Source organism: Carassius carassius, chromosome 46 (assembly GCF_963082965.1).
Source record: "Carassius carassius chromosome 46, fCarCar2.1, whole genome shotgun sequence".
NCBI lineage: Eukaryota > Metazoa > Chordata > Actinopteri > Cypriniformes > Cyprinidae > Carassius > Carassius carassius.
This window is the reverse complement of record NC_081800.1, coordinates 20,159,967-20,185,147: the sequence shown is the minus strand read 5'-3', so window position 1 is coordinate 20,185,147 and position 25,181 is coordinate 20,159,967. Positions and strand designations below refer to the sequence as shown.

At 37.7% G+C, this 25,181-nt stretch overlaps 1 protein-coding gene across 2 annotated transcripts in view; it reads left to right on the top strand.

The window, feature by feature from the left end:
- The window catches only part of LOC132129438 (plexin-A2-like), a 193,320-nt gene that overhangs the window by 31,074 nt on the left and 137,065 nt on the right, over nucleotides 1-25,181 (top strand). For both annotated transcript variants that reach the window (XM_059541037.1, XM_059541038.1), the window contains exon 3: nucleotides 3,573-3,755. In XM_059541037.1, the coding sequence (XP_059397020.1) occupies nucleotides 3,573-3,755 (183 nt within the window). The remainder of the gene's footprint in view (nucleotides 1-3,572; nucleotides 3,756-25,181) is intronic.

Genomic DNA, 25,181 nt, shown 5'->3' with positions numbered 1-25,181 from the left:
CTGTATCATGCCTCTGTCAAGTATGTGGCTGTATTTCTTTTGGCATGACTCGCAATAGACATTTTTGGCTGCCTTGTAATCATTAGTTACTTTGAGTAACAATTCCACCTGATCATCTGTCCACACAAAGATGTCCTTGCTTTTCCTCGCCATCATGCTCATTGTTGAACCTGCCAGTGACTAGCAACTGACTTCTTGTTTACACTTTTACACAGGGCTCTGAACCGGTTCAAGGAACGAAAACGAAAACTGGAAACGAACAAAATTTTGACAGGAACAGAAACAGAAACTAAATCAAATTTTATAGTTACGAACAGAATCGAAAATTTTAAATGACCATTAACCGGTTAATAACGTTATATTATCGTTCCATTTAATATTTGAAATTTACTTTCAACCAATCACGAATTCCAGCAGTACGGCATATGCAAATGTGACGCTGAATCCAACGAGTGAAATGTCCGTTCAGCTGTGAACTCATCATAGGCAAGTCTCAATAGCAATGCACCGCCTTCGGGGCCGGATTAATACCAAATTGGGCCTGATGACGCAGTGCAAAAGGGCCTATTTTTTCTCTGCGTTGGTGGATGTGCATTCGACACTCAAGCTCCAGCATGCTTAGCCTTTCCTGCCCAACTGAGGACTGCAGCCCTCTTTTGATTATTCCCAACTTTGAGAAGCTTCGCTCGCTGGAGGCATTGGACACCATCATGCACAGATAGATGCACAACCCAATTTCGACATTTGGAAATGTCTGAGATAACTGTATCAGCTAAATTTGACCGATTAATAATCAGTTAAACGGTTTAAAAAGTCATTTATTTATTTTCAGTAAATTATCTAAATATTAAAAAAATTTTGCTGCATGGTTAAAATACGCTATGTGTATATATAAATATATATATATATATATATATATATATGTATATATATATATATATATATATATATATATATATATATGAAGAAAAAAAACAAGTTTTTTAGAGAAAAAAAAGATGATTTCATTCAAAAATAGACGAATAGAATATAATGCAATATAATAAAGAATATAATGCAGGCACAAAATGTTTACAAACATTAGGCTATAATAAACACTGTAAACATAGCTAGGCTATTTTTATAATAGTTTGGTATTCAAATACATCGCGAATACGGAAACATTTGATTTTGTGTCGAATGAGAGACCCAACGTTGGTTTCAGTTTCGTTTTGGTTTGTCGTTAATATTGCTATAGCTTATTATATTTGTAATTCTTGTTCTTTTCTAAATACAGTTAATTGAAAGGATTTGTTGTGCAGTGAGGGGAACTAAAATAGCCTAGCGGAGCTTCTCAAATTTCCCGGAAGCTGAACAGTTTTCATTTGCTATATTTACCTCAAAATAATTCTTAGAATGAAATTTGGAGTCCGACTTTCGGACGCATATACAGCGTTACTTATTATACAGTAAGTATTATTATATATTCTTTGCACTGTGACGGTATTGACTAGGGATGTTAATTTTGGTTATTTTTCCTAACCGACACTCCTTAACCGATTATTAACCGTTTACCGATAAGATTATTTTAAATAATAATAATTGAAAGTACAAACACTATATAATAAATCATATTTTAGTCAAAAGGGCCAACTGTTTTTGAGGAACAGATTTGAAAATCTCTAAGGCAGTTATTTTTGGATTGAAAAATAAAAGAAAACCATGACGAAGAAGGGCTGTAATGGGATCTGCAGAGTATGAGGCATTTACATCCCTGCTTTATTGCTGTCCCCCAGTTTGTGAAGGGCTGGGAAGCAGTAAAGATTTTATATTGTGAGTCTGTAGCCGAGCAGGCTGATAATAAAGGGCTGTAGAGAGTTGGGGACAAGCAGTGCTGCGTTCAGCATCATGACCGAGCGTACAGTATCCATCTCTCTTACTCTACATGGCACTTTGAGGCGAGTGTCAGTCACAAACTCCGATGACCTGAATCTGAACGCCACTGAGTGTTGTAACTCGCCACCCAAACTCAAATGGGAAATGATAGTAACCCATGCATGCATGTGACATGAAAAATTTACCATAGACCCTCCCATTTGATTGTAGATGATTATAAGCTTCAATCTCTTGTGGTGTGTATGTGTGTGTCTGCGAGAGAGGTGGAGATGCATGGGAGATCAATAGAAGGCGAGCGAGGGAAAAATATGGTTTATTTTGGCCCTGTGGACACACATTTCACACTCTGACTAGTTTGTCTACTAACAGTGTCCAAAAGTGGATAAACATGGAGAACCAGATGATTCTGTACATTTTCTGAAAGTCATTTCCAAGAGTCATTTCCACCACATCTTTAATGCTGTTTAGCAGGCTTCTGTATTGAAAATTGCATTTGTCAAATCAAATTAAATAAATAAAGAATCTTATTTTATACATTTTATAAAAATAAAAAAAAAAGATTTGCAACATAGAGGTGTCCAAACTAATAGAAACACCTTGTCCTTGACTAGCTAATTTAGATCAGAATTAGAGACTGTGTACTTTTGTGTACTGTGGTTTTTTCCCTGGTCTCATTTTTATAGGTGTTGTTTTCGGCTGGTGTGGTGTGTAAGTGTGTGTGAATGTGCTTTCGTCCCCAGCCGGGGTAAGCTACACTATTCTTATAGCACAGGGTAATGAGGCAGTCAGGGAGCCTGGCAGGACTCACCAGAGCAGAGCGGGAACATGTCTGCCCAGCTGCTCAGAAAACCAAGCATCTGATTGGGGAAACCACACTCAATTGTCCTGACACAGTCTCCCCTCAGAAACTGAACAAGTCACACTCACTGAAAAGAAAAGTATAGGGTCCGTAGGATTTTTTAAATATTTATTAAAGAAGTCTCTTATGCTCACCAAGATTTACAGTAACAAACAGTTTTTACAGTTTCAATGAAAAACAATTAAAAATACATTTTAGAATGTAATTTACTGTATTCTTTTAATGCAAGCTGAAATTTCAGCAGCCATTACTCCAGTCTCTTGTGTCATATGATCCTTCTGAAATCATTCTGGTGTTTGCTGATTTGCTGCCCATGAAAGATATTTGGATGTTTATTATCAAAGTTGTGCTGCTTAATCTTTTTGTGAACACCATGATATTTTTTTAAGATTCTTTGATGAATATAAAGTCCAAAAAAAATATAGAAATATTTTGCAATGCTACTGTAACTTTTAATAATTTTTTTTGGTAGACAGTATGTAGACAGTACAAAATATAAATAATAATAAAAGTTAGTCAGACAGTATTTTTGTGAGAGCGGTTGTAAAAATCCATAATTTTGTCTTAACAGTTTTTGATGTTATTTATTTATTTGCACTACAAAGGGTGCAAATTAACCTTTAGTGTTCCCTGATCCATTCTTTACCCTCACTTGACATCAAAACAACCATCTGACATTGGATCGGTTAATGTGATTTGCTTACAAAGTTCTTCCTGTATTAAAATCAGTGCAGCCTTTTCACCCTCTAACTGATATCTGTGTAAACAACCGAACTGACCTTGACTTTTAGATTAAAAGCAAACTGCTGACTCTCGTTTGACCTTTCTCCTCCTGTAGCCCGTCCCTATTGATGACTCCTTCTGCGGTTTGGACATCAACCAGCCCCTTGGTGGCTCTCAGCTGGTGACTGGACACACACTTTATACGGAAAGCCGTGATCGCATGACCTCGGTGACCTCCTACATCTATAATGGCTACTGTGTGGCTTTTGTTGGCACCAAGAGTGGACGACTGAAAAAGGTGAGTCTTGTCGCAGAACGTTGAGCTGAGAATCTGAGATGTGTACGGAGTTAGACATGTTTGAGTTAAATGGAGAAGTTGTAGACCTCTCACCTCATGTATAGGCAAACATTTTTGATCGCAAACAGTGTGTCATGTTAGTTAGTATTGGTGTCTTCTGGAGCACTGCTCTGAACTGCTCTACTGGCCTCATTTAAAAGTAGAGATGGAAAAGAGGGAACCAGAAACTTTTTGAATAAATATTTCATACTTTTTTTGTAGGATTCTTCTGGTTCTGTTCACTTTCCTGACCATAATGGGCAGCTTAAAGCGACCTCAGGGGTTCCTGTCTGCCTCCCTAGTCTATTAATTTTAATAGAATGTCTTCTCAGCCAAACCCATGGAAAGGATGTTAGACAGAAGAGCCAGACACTGTTAGGGTTTCATATGCATAATTATAATCGCTTTCATATAAAGGGCATAAAATGTGAAAATGTGGTGTTAAATGCACCTTTTTGGTTGGTTATGGTAGCAGTAGACAAAAAACCATCACTCTACTTCTATCGCTTAAGTCAACATGAAAGGCCTTTCACTACCCATTAGATTTGCTATATTTAACAATAAACATATGTATCGTGGGACTTAATTTGATCTATCTTAAATTGATCTTCATTTATCTAAAAACGTAGGCATAAATTACTGCACTAACTATTGACACGATTTTAGAAATAATGTGTTACCTACTACATTAAAACATAAGCCTAGAACAATAACTAAATATCTTTTTAGCTAATGGGACACATTTTCATTTGCTCTAGATGTCGTCAGCCAAAAAGAAAAATAGTTTCTGAACCAGAGACAGTTTGGCCTTTTTGATTTAGGATTATTAGGATTGGTATTTGGTATTATTTATATTATTATAGTATTTATTCATATTTTGAATTATCTTTATATATTTTTTATATTTACATTTTAATTTTAGTTTCAGTACTTGTAAGTTTTGACTTTTTAACATTTTTTATATTTCTTAAAATCTTTATATTTATTTCAGCTTAAGTTTTAGAAATTTTAGTAATTAAACTTTTATTTTATTTTATTATTTTTAAATTTTTTGCCAAAGCAATACTTCACTTCTATATAATAATAATAATAATAATAATAATAATAATAATAATTCAGCTTTTTTTTAATTACTGATACGGATTTGCAAAATATTTTGGTTAACAGTAACAATACTGACATAAACATGAATTTAAATGTGCTTGATTAATCCAATAAGTGTTTTGAGTAAGCAATAAGAAAGCCTCTATTTTGATTTCATGTTGACTCTGCAGATCTGTTTGTGTGGTTCAAAATGTTTGCCCTTTGTTGAAGTTCATTAAGTGTTGACATGTTAGCATGTGGCTAATGGAACTGCTGTGGTTAGTAGCAAGACAAGACTACTTGCAATAGGCAATTATGAAAATGACAAGGGGTCCGTCAGCTGCTTTTGGGACTCCCTTTGGGGCACGAGAGCATTGAGTGACAGTCCAGGCCCTGTTAGACGAGCAGAAACAGGCATGTCCTCACCCCACAGCAGCTGCAGGAGACACCAAAGAGATGAAGACAGAGAGAGACCTGCTCTACAAACATTGGTTTTGTCCCTCGTTCCCACCTGCCCCCCTACAAACACACACAAATAACAGCTGCCTTCCCAGACGCAAGGGAGAACGGACAATGTCAAAGTGTCAAACCGAGTGTTTGTTTCATGCCGGTAGCACTGCAGAGTCCAAATTGTGTTTTGTGCCTTGATTAATTCATTTAATTGAATCAGCACCGCAATCAGGAAGTGGCATCGGAGGCATTCGCTCCCTGTAATCCTCGTTTTAGTGGCTTATTAATTAATGTTATTTTTTTCTCCTCGCGGTTGGTGAAATTAAATTAGCCCAACAGCGCTCTGCTCTTAGAAGTGCTGCCGTGGCATGTTTTTCTAGCCTCAAGCTTGCTGGGATTCTCATATCGCCGCCCTAGTGGATAGAAGGGAGAATGAAACATACAGAAATGGTGGAATTGAGTGTCTTGTGATAGTCTCTGCAAACCCTGAGAATTCAGTCACATCTGCATAAGGCGTAACAGTGTCGAGGAAGAGGATGTGACGGCCTTATGAGAGCTTGTGTGTTTTGGAAAGGTTAGGGAGCTATCACAGGCCCAAAAAGTGTGTCTCTTGGAGAATACACAGACAAGCCTTGAGAGCTCAGAATGCTGGGATTTGTGAAATACTTTGTTTTGTGTCCATGAGCCTTTTCCCTGCTGTGCAACTCTGCGTATCTGGCTTTTGTGTTTCAGCTGGGGCTGGAGGATCATTTGGATATTTATTAAACGTTCACCATATGTTCTCTATGAGTTTGTTGGTGATATAAAATTAAACAACATCATGGATATTGCAGTGATTTTTATTTGGCCACAAAGTTTCCTAAGGACGATGCAGTTTTGTTTTAAAATGTTTGAAAAGATGTTTTCACTGATTTCAGAAGCAAAACTGGCACTGGAGCTTGATAGTTCCATTCATTTCAATGAATCAACTGTCCATTTAATCAAACAAACCACTCATTCAATGATTTGCTCCTTCTGGCATTTTTTGCATATTAAATGTCATTCAAATACATATGTAGGTAAATATGAATCTAATGTAGTTAACTTTTAATTACTATGTATTATACTGTTGCATATAAAATGTTTAAATATTTAATAATATATAATAAATAAGCAATATATTTAAATATAACACATTTAAAAACACCTTTTTTATTTTAAAAATATAATTTTATCATTTAGTATAAAAAATAGTGTGGAAAAAAAAATATTATTTTTAACCAGATTTTTTTATGTATTCTACCTGCAAGAAGAGGTGGAGGGAACGAGAGAAAGAGGGAGAAAGTGTAGCACAGCAGCATTGAAAGAAGGGAAGAGACTGATGAAATGTGAAATTTAGCTCAGCTAAAGAAACCAGGCTTGTACTGCTCCCTGTAATTGGATTGGCTCCTTTCCCAAAGAGCAAACCCACCACTCTCTGTTGCCACTTTCTCTTTTTCTCTCCCTCCCTCTTGCTCGCTCTCACACACATACACCAATTCCCCATTCAATCGACACAGTTCCCTGCCGTACCCTCCCTCGCTCCAAGCAGAAGTTCCATGCTGGTTCTCTCTCTCTTTATACTGTATGTATATCCTGGTAAAGCAGATACAGATGACTCTTGCAGCATTGGCTCTTGTAGCTGGACACACAAGTTGCTGAAAAGCCCTTTGAATGAATTAATGAAAGCAGACCCAGGGTGCTATTGTCCACATTCCACCAGGCTGCTGTAGGTTAAACAGTTCCAACATTAGTCATTCCAACAAGGAGTCACACTCCTTTTCTGTAGCTGTTTTAGGGTGAATGAAATATTGGAGCTTGTTGAATATAAGCAACATTAACAGCCATCCACTGGGCTCTGAGATTGATTAATAGCACGCAAGATTCTGAAAACTCCATAATCACTTTGGTCAGTACAGAAAACAATGATTATTTAAATGTAATGACTGATGCATGAAAAAGTATGATGGTCAGTATTGTAAATTTATACTGATTTACATTCATACTAAAGCATACTAAAAACTCTTACATGCTTGAAGTGAAATTGAGCATTAAAATGTTATAATGTAAAGTAGAAAAAGATAACACATTTGTTTTTTTTGGGTTTTTTTAAATATGGGCTTTAAAGGGGTCGGCGTAATTGGAAACCAAATTTCTACAAAAAATGGCATTACCATATGATATTATTGAAAAAAGAAAAAAAAAACATACATATATATACATGTATTTGCTTTTATTTATTTATTTTTCCATTTTATTTTTTGGAGATATACAATATTTTATTCATATTTAATTTTTTAAATGTCCATTGATATGAATATGAAAATTATTCATATATGATACTATTGCTAGGCTGTTGTATCATCTAGTATTTTTCATTTTTATTTTATTTAAGCTGGACATGCATTATGGTAATACATTATTTTATCATTATTTCATTTCATTTTATGATGTAGTCACGGCTATATTATGGTGGTGTTCTTTTTTACTCTCAGAAAATATAGGAGCGTTTTGTGTGTTATAGGCTCTTGACCTTACCCTGATGGCAGTGCCCTCTGAGCTGATGGGTGGCAGAGCAGCGATACCGTTCACCTCAGCAGGATTTTGGCAGATAAGGGTGGCAAGGACAGCAGAATGCAAATCAGTGGCATTCAACGTCCCATTCAGCCATTTTTTCTAGAGGTCAGGATAGCATTTGATTTTAGTAAGCGTGTGAACTTATATTCAGAGAGAAAACATGCACTTCTACCATTACTTAACATTTATATTAAAATTGTCTTTTTTGTAAGCAGAACAAGATCAGCCGTATTTGCCATTGAAAATATCAGCCTCTGCTAGCAGTATTGCATCAGATTAATTATAGGGCATGAAGTTAAGTTTATTTTGTGTTTTAAGTGCAAATCTCAGGGGAGAGAGTGGGTTTCCTGAGAGGAGGGGGAATACGTTAGGAGCGATCAACCCCAGAGGGTTGCTTTTCTCTTTGATATTGCTAAAGAGGAAAAGACCACATGCTAAAATTAGATCTTTAAAGTTATCCCACTGGGAGATTAGTGCTGATTTGAGATGGTCACACAATCTGTACTACATGAATCCAATCAGAGCGCAGGCATCGTGAACTGGGAGACTGCAGGAAATGGTGTGACTCAGGTTTACTAAAAAAATAAATAAAAGTCATTTGAAAAGAGCACCTGGGCTAATTATACGCACACCCATTAGACAGTAGTTTTCATGACCTACATGCTAATTCCACTAATGTAAAAAACAAAACAAAGGGAAACTATTCTATGCCTGCATTATGTAGTGTTGGGGAAGCTGCTTTAAAACGTGTTTTTATCCATCCACAAGTTACTGATACTTTAAAATAGATAAACAACGAATGAATGTTTTTGCGCTGAATATTGTCTCCCTCACCTCTTTGTGTTCCGCCTGCTTCCTCCAATATTTGTAGCTGCATTTAGTCCATAGAAATGCGTTAATCAGTGCTATACTTTGATGTGACCAGCTGCAGTTGTACGTGCACTGTGGGCAGACCTGAAAATTTTCATTATCGATAATAATCTATTTTATCGATTAGTTGTCGCAGCCCTACTTTTCAGGTGGCTTCGTTCTGGCAGGCATTTAAGGCCATAATTGGACAAATGTCTCATTGAACTGGTTAAGTGAGTTTCTGGGCACCCATCCCACTCTCCTCGACACTGACATCATTGCCGACATGGTGGATGTGTTGAGGACTGGAGCAGGGACGCAGCGGTGATCTGCAGCTGAAGGCGGCACATGAAAGGAACAGCAGTTTAGTGGACTGACACACAGCTGTGTCCGCTAGTTAGCTCAACCTCCATCGCTGCTCTCTCAGAAACACCCTTACTTTGTTCCGAGCATCCCTTGTGGTCTAAGATGGTGTTTGATGTGCTAGTTGCTAAAGTCTTTGATGAGCTGGGAAACATCCAGGCGGTGGCTTTAGCATGTTTAGCTTTCCCAGTCTGTAGCCTCCTGATTCCACAATGTCGTCCTTTAGATTTGGTCTGTAATGAGCCGTGGCTGAAGACGTGCTTTATTGTCTCGGTTGCACAGCAGGAAAGAGAGTTGGAAATGTAACATGTTCTTCAGCATGTCTGTCTCATGAGAATACAAACAAAACCAGCACATATGCTCACTGAAATGTAATGGTATGCATTTTTAAAGATCCCATGAAATGGCTTGGCACAGTTTTCTTTTCTGTGCTGACATAGTAAATTTTTTTAGAGCTAAAATCTTTCATTGCACATCACAGCCGGGAAGCATGACTTATTTGCTTTGAATTGTGCATATCTGTTTAACTATAATATTTGGAGGACACTAGCATATAGATTTCTCAAAACTGTTGTTCTGTGATATTTCTCAGGCGACAACCAGTCAAGTCGGGTTCAGGTTGGTCCTACCGATTTCTTCACACTGACCAACAGAAAGCTGCTTGGTTTGAAAGTGACTTCTGTGTGAACTGCGTTTCATACATCTCTACACTATTGAAAATGAACCTGTTTTCCCACAACATTTTTCTGAAATTTCGCCAATGCGAATGTATCTCAACACACATGGACTAAAAGCCACAAAAATCATAAAAATCAGTTTCCTCTCTCTCCAGATGTTTGTACTGCTCTTTTCTTAGAGAGATTGGCAGAGATAATTTTTTACTTTAGCAGAAACATAATGAGTCATTTAGAAACAGGTTGTCAGCGGCAAAAACCCTTACTAGAGTTTGCCCCGCTAAGCAAAACTTGCCCAGCAGTTATGTGTTAATTAATTAAATTTTTTTTTTTAAGGTGAAGGGAGCATCCGGCACATCGGTTTTTATACTGGTGGAAGTTTCTCGACATACTGCAACACTACAACAAATTATGCTGATGTGCAGCAACACAAATTGGTGTATCTGCAGTGTTGCTTGCTGAGGTTATACTTTTCTCCTGCAGTTTCATAATTACTTAAATTGAGTGCTTTTTGTAAAAGCCAAGCTTTTTCTTGTTTTAATTCCATATTTAGTGTGGTCTGATATTATCCTTGATGTTCTGGTTCCAGAGTATTTTAGATAAAAAAGGCCATTGATTACAATACAGTATCTACTGCCATATACAAATAGCCGGGAGATGCATTTGTTTAAATGTTCCTCTTGGTTTCAGTGTTGTAAGGAAGCTTCAATTATATTGAACACAAATTAGCAAAACAATAGAACATGCGTTTCAATCATCATAACAATTTCTCCCTCCTCCTTTAATTTCATGTTGAATTAGCATCAGTCTTCTGTGAACTATTATGAAAATAGTTTTATAATTTGTTTGTGTATATATTATTTTATTTATATATGTGTATATATCATATATCAAGACTCTGTTCTGCAGCCTGTTTGTGAAAAGTGGCTGTTACATAAAATTTTTAACATGTATGGTCTGAGAACAAGTGTACTATTTTCAGACATTTTGTAGTCGTAAAAGCAGTTTTACCAGCAGATGCTTCCTGATAGCGTGATCAGGTGATTACAGTAATCATTATTGTCTGCTGTGATTGCAGATGGTATTGCACCCTCAGTGCCACCTTGCTGGCTCTCAGCGAGATTGCGAGCAATCTTCCTAATCATGTTACTGTACACTGGGCAATTCAACTTCAATTTGCCTCCTACCAATAGTGGGAGACTCTGATTGGCTGTTGAAATTAGGAGCTGTGAGAGTACATATTGAAGATTGACTTGCTCTGATTTTCCAATGGGAGCTTGTTCTTGGATTAGACAAGGAAGAGCCCAGTTCTTCAAGTTGATGAAACCCCTTTATAGGCAGCCAAGGTTGGTGTTTCAAATATTGCAGTAGTATCATAATGTTAAAATTCCTGTCAAACAGGGATTTATAGTCTCAAATCATAATAGTGATGTTTGATATACTGTATGTGAGTTTGGTTAGCAGTGCTTTTTGACCTTCTTTAGACTAGTGGTCGAATGATATATCGTTATAAGTTCGTCTGCTTGGCCGATGTGTTCGTGGCAGGACTTTTATTTTGACGGCACACACAGTGCTCACACTCACTCTCTTTTTCGTCGATGTCGTTAACAGTTCTGTCTGATACGAATTTAAGTCTTTCTAATAATCAGAACGGTTAAACAAAGGAATTAATGTATACAGAAAGTATTATAACGATTGCTTTTATATTAGGCCTATTAGTAATAGAAAGGCAAACGTTGTAATACTTTCTTTTTTGCCGTCAGCATTAAGCAAATATGCATCCAGCATGATCACGTGTTCTCTGCATGACAGTCGGTCCGTGTGAATTGAATGCTTAAAATTTTAAACTGGTGATTTCAATTTATAGTGCACTTTATGTCATTTATTCATGTCATTTTCATTGTGTGCTGTATGTAAAATGAGGGCTTTATTTGAAAAATATGATTCCTAATGCACACAAATTTTCCAGAATACTGAGTGCCTTGTTGGTTACAGTGTTTACTTTCTTATTAATTCTATTTTTATTCAATATTTATGTACTTGTGAAAAATACTGTCATCTAAAGTATAAGAATCAGAATCAGAATCAGAATGAGCTTTATTGCCAGGTATGTTCACACATACGAGGAATTTGTTTTCGTGACAGAGCTCCGCAGTGCAACATAACAGCGACAGAACAAAAAACACAATAAGGAATAAAAAATACAAAAAAATACAAATAGGTGGGTAAGGATTGACAATATACAAATTGACAATGTATGGCAGGTATATTAAAATGAGCATTTATGTATTTACATGTATATTATGTGGAAAAGTTTTAACTGTACGCTAAGTATGTGTGTTGGATAAATAAGTGTATGTGTATATAAATATAAATATAAGTAGTGTATTGTGTTCCATGTATGTACATGTATATTATGTGCAAAAGATTTAAGTGTACGCTAAGTATGTGTGTTGGATAAAAACTGTAGTGTATATAAATATAAATAGTGTAGTGTGTCCCACAGTTATTATCAGCTGTTCATAAGATGGATTGCCTGAGGGAAGAAACTGTTCCTGTGTCTGGTCGTTCTGGTGCTCAGTGCTCTGTAGCGTCGACCAGATGGCAACAGTTCAAAGAGGGAGTGTGCTGGATGTGAGGGGTCCAGAGTGATTTTAACAGCCCTTTTGCTCACTCTGGATAAGTACAGTTCTTGAATAGAAGGGAGGGTTGTACCGATAATTCGCTCAGCAGTCCGGACTACCCTCTGTAGTCTTCTGAGGTCAGATTTAGAAGCTGAGCTGAACCAGACAGTTACTGAAGTGCAGAGGATGGATTCGATGATGGTGGAGTAGAACTGTTTCAGCAGATCCTGTGGCAGGATAAACTTCCTCAGCTGGCGAAGGAAGTACAACCTCTGCTGGGCCTTTTTCACAATGGAGTCAATGTGAATGTCCCACTTCAGGTCCTGAGAGATAGTGGTGCCCAGGAACCTGAATGACTCCACTGCAGTCACAGTGCTGTTCATGATGGTGAGTGGGGGGAGTGCAGGGGGGTTTCTCCTGAAGTCCACGATCATCTCCACTGTTTTGAGCGTGTTAAGCTCCAGGTTGTTGAGAGTGCACCAGACAGCCAGCTCTTTAACCTCCTGTCTGTAAGCAGACTCGTCACCGTCCTGAATGAGGCCGATGAGTGTGGTGTCATCTGCAAACTTCAGGAGCTTGACAGAGGGGTCCTTAGATGTGCAATCGTTAGTGTACAGGGAGAAGAGCAGTGGGGAGAGAACACAGCCCTGGGGAGCTCCGGTGCTGATTGTACGGGTGCTGGATGTGTATTTTCCTAGTCTCACTAGCTGCTGCCTGTCTGTCAGGAAGCTGTTGATCCACTGACAGACGGAGGTGGGCACGGAGAGCTGAGTTAGTTTGGGCAAGAGGAGGTTTGGGATGATCGTGTTGAAGGCAGAGCTGAAGTCCACAAACAGGATCCTCACATAGGTCCCCGGTCTGTCTAGGTGTTGCAGAACATAATGCAGTCCGATGTTTACTGCATCGCCCACAGACCTGTTTGCTCTGTAGGCAAACTGAAGAGGATCTAGCAAGGGTCCAGTGATATCTTTCAGGTGGGCCAGCACCAGTTTTTCAAATGACTTCATGACTACAGACGTTAAGTATGTTTCTTTGACACATTTGTTTTTTAATCTATTGTCAAATGATTTAAAATGTCTTAAATATTAATAATAATAATAATGTAATAAATTATATTGGCTTTATATCGGCTATCGCACCCCTGCTTTCCAAGATATCAGCATCGGATGTCAAAAAACATAGATCAGTCGACCACTACTTTAGACCCATTTTTGGTGCCTTGATCCCAGGTTGACCCATTCAACTAAAACAGCAAGTGACTTCATTCTGCTATTCAGACCAAGCCTTACGGTTTTTTAGGAGGGATCTCAAGCGTTCCTGGGCTGGCTCAGGACTGAAGCATGGCTAAAGAGCCAAAGGCTGAGAGATAGAGGGACCCTGCTGTTCCTTATACTAATCAAACACATACACACACACACGCACACACACACACATATACACTTCTGCCCCCAGACCTCTTCCACTTATCTTCTTGGCACGGCCTTCAGTCGGCCTTCTGTCTGCGTACAGTCATGTGTCCGAGCCTTATGTGTGTGAGAGCTGAGTACTGGCCAGCTGTCTTCCTTTCGCTTCGTTGTCTCTCTTTCTCTGTATTTTTGTCTCTCTCACACTGTCTGTCTTTCTAGCTAGTCCATTACATTATCATTAGACAGCCCACCCTGCAGTGATCTCATTACTGACACACACACACTTACTTGCACTCTCTCGTTCACTCTCATTTTCTTCCTAGCTGTCTTTCGTTTCTCTCCCTCGCTCTTTTTTCTTTCATGAGATTCAGTTTTTTTTTTTTCTGTGAGTTATCGCTCTTTTGTAGTCAGTATGTTCTTTGTTTTTCCATTCTCTTTTTGCCACTTTATTTTCAAACCTTGTTTTTTGTACTTTGTGTTGTTAAAAAGGCATGGAAACTCTCCTAAAGTAATATTTTTCTTAAAAATTAAATGCCGTCATCATCTGCTCAGCCTCATGTTCTATAAAAACCCTTATAAATGTCTTTTGTCCATGGAACTTAAATGGAGAATTTTAAAGAATTGTACCGGTAGCTTTTTCCATTGAATTACAATAAATGAAGGCTTCTAAGCTGAGAAAAGGACATAAAAGTATGCTAAAAGTAGTCATTTTAAAGTTTTGTATGAGAAACCGATAGAAACTGAAGATGTTATTTAAAGTGATGTGACGTGTGGCGACCCATACTTGGAATTTGTGATCTGCACTTAAACCATTCAACACACACCGTGAACACACACCCGGAGCAGTGGGCAGGCATATTGGGGCAGTTGGGGGTTTGGTGCCTTGCTCAAGGGTCTCACCTCAATCATTGTATTGAGGTTGGAAGAGAGCACTGTACATTCCCTACGCAACCTACAATTCCTTCTGCACCTGAGATTCGAACCTGCAACCTGCAGGTTACAATTCTGACTTTTTAACCATTTGGCCACGACTGCCCCACATTTGCTGAAAATCTTGACTGATGTGTTTGTAATAGAAGTGGATATGTCCAGTTTTTAAATTAATCTTTATTTCTCTCTCTTTTTTTCATCAAATCTTTTCAATTAACCAGTTGATCCAGATCACCAAACCAGTTTGAATGATTTGTTCATGAATCAATCTCATTTCATTCTTTAGTTGAACTTTACTCAATGGAGGAGAATAACTTTTAGTGAATAATGAATGGACCACTTTTATGATCCATTTGTGTCCTTTTTAAGCTTGAATGCTTCAGTCGCCATTCAGGGTAATTGCAAGGAAAAGACTTACCACCACATTCTGCAAAATCCTTATTTTGTGTTTTCATGGAAGTTATATGTAACTAAGCTATTCTGAACATAGCCTTTGTCTTGTTTTGCAGACTGATTGCATTCAGATCAGGAGAGTTGATTAGGTAGTTGATGCTAATGTGCCCTCTCAGGATCCCATGTTCTGCACTCTTGCTCAGCATCTGTTTTTCCTAGCCTTTATTAATCTCCTTACTATAAACTTTTACCTCTTCATTTAATATAGATCACTTTTCAGGAGAGAGGTACATTACCCAGTTGACTGCCAGCCGTAATTGGTCTTAACATCATGAGGTTGGTGAATTAACCTTGTGATTAGTGTCAGTCCTCACCAGAGACCTGCATCCACGGTTCTTGCAGTTATATTTCCCTCTTGACTAAAATCAAGATATGGTCCATATTAAAAGCTCTGTTTCCTGAGACCGTCTGTAAGAGGAGGACAGTTTGATGGAATGTGTGTAGAATATAGAATATGTTTAGAATACTTTAGACTTTGCATACCAGTTCACATGCTTCATGTCCTAAATAGTATAGATTTGACTTGATGCACCCCAAATCATAACATACTGACAATTAGTTAGCCAATGGTGCCTAGATTATGCCTTTTCAAGGTTTTTTGTTTGTGTGTGTGCATCCCTGAATGGTTTTCAAACTATTACCCACAACCCCTTTCAAAACAGAATATCTGTCAGTTTTTTCTGGAGAAACTCAACGCCAAGGTCTTAAGTTTGATTCCCAGTTGCTTTGAATAAAAAAATGTAAATGTATGAGTTAATGTGGCAAATTGGACTGAAAATAAGAGTTTTTGTTGGCGATATTATCACAGCCAGTTCCTGAAGTGGAACTAATGCCGTTTCATCAAATACAGATTGCATCTGATTGCATTTGACAGCATCATGTCCTGCGGTTAACAATGGGCAGTGATCAGCACATCCGTTTTGGTAATCTGTCAAGTCCTGCCGTTTTTTACTACATGATTTTCCAGTGTTCGTTTGACTGAATACAGAGCGTCAAAGTCACTGTAATCCAGTCTTTCTCTCTAGCACTTGAGGTCTAAATGTAATTGTGTGATCTAGAGATTTGGGTGGCGGTTTCCACTAATGTCTGACAATATAATCAGAACTGGTAAACCACATAAGAGAAGATCTACACTTCCATCTCAAAGACTTCCCACTGAAGCATTCAAAAGATTAGAGTTGTGCAGTGAACTCATTGCTAACAGATGTCCCTGCGGGACCTTGTTCCAGCGTTTAGAAAAGCAAAACCTCTGTAATGACACAGAAACATCCATTTCATATTAGCAGGGCTGTGAGCATTAGCATAGTGTGGCTAGTCATCAGCATATCCATATTCAACCAGAGTGCCCAGCTCACATAATCACTGCGCGGAAAGCATTTGAAATTCATAGAAATTCCTGCCAATCGTGTTGGTCTTATTGATCCACTACTGCAGAAATGAAACAAAGTCCCATAAGCTCCTTACATAAAATTATATCCCACTTTTAGCATGGAAGGGTATGATGCCATGAACATGGGGAGGGCACAGGAATAGATAATGTGATCGAGAGAAAGAGAGATAGAGTAAAAGCATTTATTTGGCCGTGGTTCCACAAATAGATTTGTACTGTCCATCAAAGTGGACAACTGGCCCGTTGCCAGGCCTTATCGATTTACTTTACAAAGCATTTGAATGGGCCAGATATCTGTGATTACCCAATTCATTAGTGTAGTCTCTTAGAGCGGAGGGGAAATTAGATAAAAGCTAAGCCTAGAGATGGGAAAACCTCAAATTGTCCTGCATGTGCATGTCTGGAGAGGTGGAGTGCACTTTAAACCAATTAAAACCTGCTTGGCTTTCACTACAGCAAACACTGCTGTGAGCCATGGGCCCTAGTTGTAGTCTGACCACCCATTATGTTGTTAAAAATGGGGCAATTAATTTAGGAATAACTGTTTTTAAAGGGATAGTACAAATTCTGTCATTATTTACTCAACCTCATGTCTGTCTAAACCCAAATAAAGATGTTATGTACAATGTGCTGGCTTCTGACTTACCATACAATGAAAGTGTATGGCAACAAAAATGGACAATAGACACAATAAAATTAGTCTGTGTGGCTCTTCTGAAGCCATCTGATAGCTTTAGGAAAATAGCTTAGGAAAATATTGGAGTTGAAATCAATGTTCAGAGAAAATGCAATTTAAATCTCATTTGTGACACAAAAACAGAGTTGTTTTTTATGTATGTTTTTGCATCAATTTGGAGAGGGTTTTTTGTATGTGTGTGTGCTCGAGCTGCACAATAAGAAATTTTGCTTGAGGATGAAAGGTTTCCTTTGCAGACTTCGCATCGGGTTCAAGTTGATCATGCAGAGTTGACCATGTATGTGTGGTTTGAAAGAGATTCCTGTATGAGTTACGCAATTGACAATGGAAAATTTTGCTGAAATTTTGCTTCCTTCTGACTGTACATTCAGTCGCATTACCGATTATGACACATGTTTGAATGTGCATGAATATTTGCAAATAATATAAAGAGACATGCTTCCCTTGAGTGGAAAAGCTGTGATTTGTTAATGCTGTTTCCTCTCTGAAGAGCTGGCTTTATTAGCTCTCTGACTGAAAGCCTGAATGATTTTTTTTGTTTGTGCTTGTGAAAGGATTTTTCCTCTTTTTCTTTACCTGTCACTTTAAATAACACCTTCAAAAAAAGAAAATAGAAAGAAATAACATGTTACTAAGACTTGGTTTAGCGCCTGTACATGAAACATACATTCTCTCAGAGTTTTCTGTGGTGTTTCTTTTTTTCTTTTTTCTTTTTTTTTCTTTTTTTGCTGCTATCAGAGTGTTATTGGTAATTTCCTGTCTTCTGTTGGCCTGTCCACCTCTTTCTCTGTCTTTATCACCTAAGAGACTGCATTCAGACGCCATCATCTCTAATGAATCCTGATACTTATCTAATAGCATGCGATAATGTCTCAAACGGCAGGTAATAATGTCTCCTTCACTAAGTCATTACCGGGCCCTCACCCCTTTTCCGCATCCACCTTTCATCCCGTCTTGGCATAGAGCGCAGACACCCCCCTCCCCATCCTCCTGTTCAGCCGGCTGGCTCGTGGCAGACTTCGCTGTGACGTCACACTTTCATGCGCCTAATGTGAACTGACAGCCTCACCTCGTTCATGCATCCCAAATGCACTTCCAGTCACTTAGACTAGCAGAAAAAGAAAATGCTTACTTGCCTGCAAACTTCTTAATAATGCTTTGCTTTGCAACTTAGGAAGTTCTGTTTTATTTACTCAGGGCACATAGGATCTTGAAGTCAACATGGAAACTTGAGAATTCATATTGTTTGCTTTCCTAATACACATTTCTCATCTGATTGTACATGATTCATCAGTACATGTTGTTCATTATTACATGTTGTAAGAAAGAAAAAATAACACACTACAATATTAAATTCATGCATTATATATCACCAGCAATACTTTTACAGCATTTATGTGTTTTCATTAAGGTTAAGATCGATATCGGAATTATATCATATCAAACCGAAATTGAGAAATATATTGTGATATAAATTTTGGCCATATCGTCCAGCCCTATGTTTAACTAAAGTTATGTAAATTTATATTTTTTCTATTTTTATTAAGATTAGCTGTAATTAATAATAATAATTTAAATAAATGGACATGTATTTATTTAAGTTTTTTTATTGATAATTACTTAACTAACTAGCTTAACATTAAATGGTATACATTAAGATTTTTTTTATTTCTATTTTTATTAATGATTACTGTAATTAATCATATTTGTAAATAAACATTTGTTTTTTGTTTATAATTGACTCACGGTTTTATTTACTTACTTATTGATAAATTTATTTTCTTATTCATATCTGGTTGCTTATGTAACATATTGAACCTCACTGTAAAAGTGGCTTGAATTGTGAGTGTGGGTTATAATACAAGAAGTGGCATGTGAGGTTAATGTCATGTCCCGGTGCAAAGCTTGGCGGTTTTGGGTATGTTCTCTACCCCATCACAGTGCTTTCTCAAGAGGCCATACAAGGGCAGCCATGTGGTCACAGTCGAGCATGGACTGTTTGTATTCAAAGCATAAACAGATGATATGATACTTGTGATTGGTACTCAGAGTCCTGTGGATTTAAAAATGGGCCTTTTACTCTTAGTAAAGTAGAGTTGTACAGTGATGGTGTCAGATGTTAATACCATGGTACTTTTTTTTGCAAAGTTGTAAAGCTGAAAGTGCACGATAAATAAAGTTATTGTCTCCCATAAGAAAGAATCAACTCTGAACAGCCGAAACAAATTGTCAGTAATTTGTTAAAACAAAGTGTTAAAATTCCATTGTACCACAGCTGTACAACTCTTTTTTTGTTGTGTATAATCTAAATCTTTAATTTGTTGTCTATAATCTCTGGGAGTTCAATGTGGGAATCACAAAACACTTGCTTTTGAACGATGGCTCGGTTTTTAGTTTATTTGGACGAGCTGGCTGCACTGAATCACAACCTGTAAGTGTGATAAATAAAAGATGTTTATATTTTGTATCGACCTTTCAAAATACAAATTCTGTAAGCCGTAGACCAATCACAACAGACTGGGCCATCTGACCAATCAGAGTAGAGTAAGCTCACAGAAAGGAGGGGTTTTGAGAGAATGAATCTTAGAACTGCTTCGAATGAATCGCTTAAAAATAGTAGGAAATGCATATTTAGAGTAAACTAAATAATTTTTTTAAATTGCATTCATGTAAACTTATTGTAGGAGACTCCCAAAACAATATTAGGACCCTTAAAAATTGCATAATGGGGCACTTTACTATATGCTGTAATATGAAATTTGTAGCATGAAAAGTAATTTTAAAGTGTACCATGGTATAACAGTGATTCCATTTCTGAAAGCAAAGTATCACTGCACCAAAAACATGATAACACCTTTGTATTTTTGTGAAAGTGTATTGTTGGATCAGGTGTGTTTGGCACACAAAGTTTGGCTCGGCTCAAAGCAGCTGCTGGTCTGGCAGGGGGTCCAGACCCACGAGCTGTGTTTGTGTGTGTGTGTTGGGGGGTGTAGTGTGTGTAGAATTGGACACTGACCCATAGTTTGTTTTTCTGTCGCCCTCATGGAGAGCTAGTAAACAGCTGGCCCTCAGGCTGAGTAAACCCAGAGAACGCTCCATCATCATCTCAGTCGCTGTCTATACGCTCCCTAGGCATCAATGAAGCCTTACTGGCCCCAATATCTCCCTTATCTTCTGTGAAGGCTTTTAGAGATTTTTTCCCTTTGCAATTTCCCCCACAGTGCCAATTAATATGGAACACAATTCAGCTACACTCAAGCCACTTTTATTATGCAGTTGCATCAAATCAGCATTGTGTAAATTGTCTAACTAGCGGCAGAAACCGTCCCGTCCTCTTCCCCCCTGCAGACATGCAGTGTTTTGACGCCGAGTGTGAGAGCTGAAAGGTGTGCGGTGGATCGGGTGACAGTCTTGGATTCCTGGGTTGCCCCTGTGTAATGAGATCTGTCTGATGTTTGGGCTACTCTCTCTCTAGAGCGCTGTCTGCTTTAGATAGGGTCACACTGAGCAGCGTGACAGAGATGAGATTAACTGTGTTGCACACGATCAGGTTTCAAGCACTCAAATGCTGACTTTCTGTTTCTTTCTTTTTTGACTTCTCTTTCTCTCTTTGTGTTAGCTATCCGATGATGATTAAGGGCGCTTCGTAAATAAGCTTCCCATATCATGATTTTATATAATTACCATTAAGATAATTTTACTCCACCTGTGGTGCAAGTTAAGAGATGGATGGATTTAATATATGTTATTTTTGGGCCAAACAATGGGAAACACTGTATTAAAATATATTATTTAAATAAATACATTCTGAATAAATAAATGTAAATGTATTTATTTAGGATTTGTACATATATTCTTGGTTTATTTAGTTAGTAATATTTTTTTTTGTTATTATTTATTTTTGTTTAAATAATATTGTGTATATTACTGTGGGCCAAACATATGAAGAAAATAACTAGCTAAGTAGTATCATAAACTATATTATGATATACATGTATAATCCAAATCTAAAAGTACTAATCCTGAATAGAAAAATCTAAATATATAAATGCATTTCAGCACTATGCATGTATGTTTAGTTGTATGTCTCTATGTATATTTTTATTTCTCAGACATAGTGATATTTTAATAGATAGAAAATATTGAAAAAATATATACAGTATATAAAACAAATCCGTTTTGTTATTTTGTATCTTTATTCAAGCTTATGGAAAGTTTTTAGAGGACAGTCTGTTGGCCGTGCACAGTTATTTTATAATCAATGCCATGGAAGAGGACAAGGCCCAATAATAACGTCTAAAAGAAAAAAAATGCAGACCGCTGGGATCATGTAACCAACAATGGCAGCGGGGAAAGCAACATGGCTTCAGCTGTAGAACGCTTACGCTGCCTGCTATTGTTGCCTTGTGAGATTTAGAGGAAATTGTTTCTCCTTTCAGACCACAATGACTTCCCCCATTAAAGAATCATCATCGACTGTCAGAGGAGGAAAACAATATATTTACTCTGCAGGCATCTGTTGTCTGTCTCTGTTTTTACTCCCTTCTCTCACTCTTCTGTATTTCCAGCATCCTCTTTGTACTCGGGATTTGGATTTTGCATCAGTACCGCCATCTCATATCAGATTTAAAGTAGACCGTGTGGGTTTGAACTGAGGAATTTAGTCATTTTCTCTGCTCCATGCCAATGCGTATTCTCTTATTCTTTCTCTCTTTCTTGAGCTCTTTTGCTCTTTTTACCCTGAAAAAGGCCTCACGAGATCATTATAGGATGTGTTTGTAAATATTTCGACTCTCCTCTTGTTCAACATCTTCCACACAAGCTACAGAGAGTTAAACAGAAACGGCTTCACTGTATCTGAGAACAAAACAGCTGATTCGATTTATACACGCCAGCCACAAAGACCTAATAAAGAAACCATCAAATAGACAGTAAATGCAGCAGCTTTTTGTCTAACGGCTCCATTAAACTTTTTAAGAGTCTTGAATAGTCTGTTTTCTATCCAATTGAATAGGGACTATAATTCCCACAATGCACTTGACCGAAAGAGACTGCATTGCCCTAACTGCTGAATGCCACTGTATTTCTACCGAGGTTTTGGTTTTACACTATTGTGTCAGCATCTCAGACAGTGCAGAATCAGAAAATTTGTACTTCGCTCTGTGATTTATGGCATCAGAATGCAGAACAAAATGTTTAGCTGCACCATCATGCTTTTCAACAGTCCCACAAGCCCATGTTAACTCAGTTATTTGATTGATGGCTGATGGTCTCTAAGCTGATCTGTTTTTTTTTTTTTTTTTTTTTTTCGCACATGGGATGGCACATGTACATCTGTCTAAGTTGCTGACTGATTTGCTTCAACTTCTGCGCTGAGAATATATGTGCATAAAAATTGTCAGTGAAAAGCATAAATCTTGTTTGAATGAAACAGCACAAATCCCTGGTTAGGCTGCATTTGGATAAGCTGCTTGTACTGAGCTTAGCCCCTTTGATTTGTCCTGAGCTCCTTCTGAAATGGAGAAAACCTTAAATAAGCCCAACTTACCAACAGGACAAATAAATGCTTTTACATTTGATTCGATTGCTGCCAAGCCTGAGTTGTGCACCAGAAAGTTGTAGTGTTGAAAGCACCATATACAGAATGGTAGTGACAAATATTACTCTCTTTTTCTAAACTTTTCGGTTGTGAATGTGGGGATGGAGCTGAAGCACATCACTTTAATTTCAGACTCAATGTTTTCCACAACACTGACCCTTTTGTTTCCTGATGCCTGAAGCATCTTTCTCTTCAACCATGTGTGTGTGTGTGTGTGTGTGTGTGTTCTGCACTGTGGTGTCCCAGCGACCTGAGGCTACCCGCCGAGTTCTGTGGTCTTTTTATTACACCTCTTTCCTGTTCTTTCCCTCTTTGTCCAACTGTCCTATTGAATTTTCTCTCCCCAACTGTTCTTCTATGCACTTTTGAATATTAGCATACCGTTGCCACTACAGGCTTCAACGTTGCAATTAATGATTCTCCAGTCCGTCACATTATACGGCTTGGCTTCTTAATGTAAGCCACGAGGGGGGACCATATGGATGACGGCCAGACCCCATGCAGAGGGGCTCTGCAAAGCATTATTTTGAAGTCGTGGAAAGTTTATTTGTCTGAACTTGGCAGGAGCCTAATCCAGTGAGAAAAGCAAGGTCAGGATTTGGTGTCATTGTGGGTTAGTGATATTGTAAAGGTGAAGAGGGGGGTCAACAAGCTGTCTCTGGACCCCTCAAAACACCTCGAACAGCTGAAGGAAACCTGCTGGCCTTCATATTAGAGATGGGAAAACAATGACTTTTGACAGGCCCTGTAATGTGCAAATAAACCGAGGATCCAGTGTCAACCTCTCTGTCCGTCTCTTGGGCCATTAAGTACTTTAAGTCTAAAGGACTGAACTTATTTGATTGTATTTGTTTGTCGTTTATGTTCTCTTGTCAGAGTCAAGCAATATAGCTAAGCTTCCTTTATAACAAAGACATGAAACTGTATCCAAGTAATGACTTTATAAATGGGAAACAGAAGCTTTTAGATGTGTTAGATGATCCTTGATGGCTATTGTAGAAGCGCTGAGTATAGTATCCTTCTATTCCAAACTAAAAATCCAATAGAAATGAATGTATTTTGGAAAACTGAGAGCAGATACTCTTGCAGTAGAGTTCTAATTCAGCTAATTTAACATGTTCAAGTCTTCAGTGGAAATGATCCAAAAAAACTCTTTACTCATTACGTAGTACGAAAAGGCTTTGTCTTCCTTTCGTTTCTGGCTTGTTTTCTGTGAGACTTGAAATGTAGCTAAGTGTTTCATGTTGGTGCAGGCTGGATTTCTTTGTGAATCCCTTGACAGCTTGAAACAGAAAATGCTGAGTTTTGAGTTCCTAAAATGGCCTGCAGCACTGTCCTCATACCCCAGCTAGCCAGCAGGGCTTGACATTTGCCACCTCATTAATGGGCTAATTAGCCTGATTTAGACTCAGACAAGTGTGAATCCATCCATTCATCTATCCATAAGGGAATTTCATATTGGACATGTAGTGCAATTTATCCCTCACATTTTTTTTCTTTTTTGGCTCATACCTCTTAGAACAATAGAAAAGTGCTTTCTGTAACTTCAGGATTGTTGAGTAAGTATTTCTCAAGCTTGCTTTTTCCAGTTTCCACCATTCAATCCATATCCCAATCCTTTCCTGCATTCCCAGGCCTGCGCTTGGTCTCATTGTCTGTTTTTTTACATGCAATTGTTTCTCAGGTAATTATATTTTCATTTTCACACTTCCAATAAATGGCTTTGCACTTACAGTTTCATTATGACAATTTTGGTTATTTATTTCCTTTGCCGTTAAGAGGCTGTTGATTTGCAGATGAGAGAGAGAGGAAGAGACAGAGAGGCCTCTTCAGACACCTGACATTTTGCTGCTCTTCATTAAAAAGGAGCGGCAAACAGTTGAGGTCTAATTAAGACATCAATTCAGGCATGGTTATGAGCATTGTGCACTTTTTTCCGAGACACATCACAGCAAATCTCTTTAATTCCCCTCTTGACTGATGTGCGCTTGGTGGTTGTTCCAGTCACAAGGGTGTTTGCTTAGAAAGCATAACTGTTGCTTTGACATGCAGGTGTGAATTACTTCAACTCCAGAATTATAATATACTGTAATGTAATGTAATGATATTATATCTGCAATAACCAAACTTATAATAAATATTATGTTACGAATCAACTCAAGGGGAAAATATGAATAATCAATCATAACTAGTTATGAGTAATCATAAATATATATATATATATATATATATATATATATATATATATATATATATATATATATATATATATAT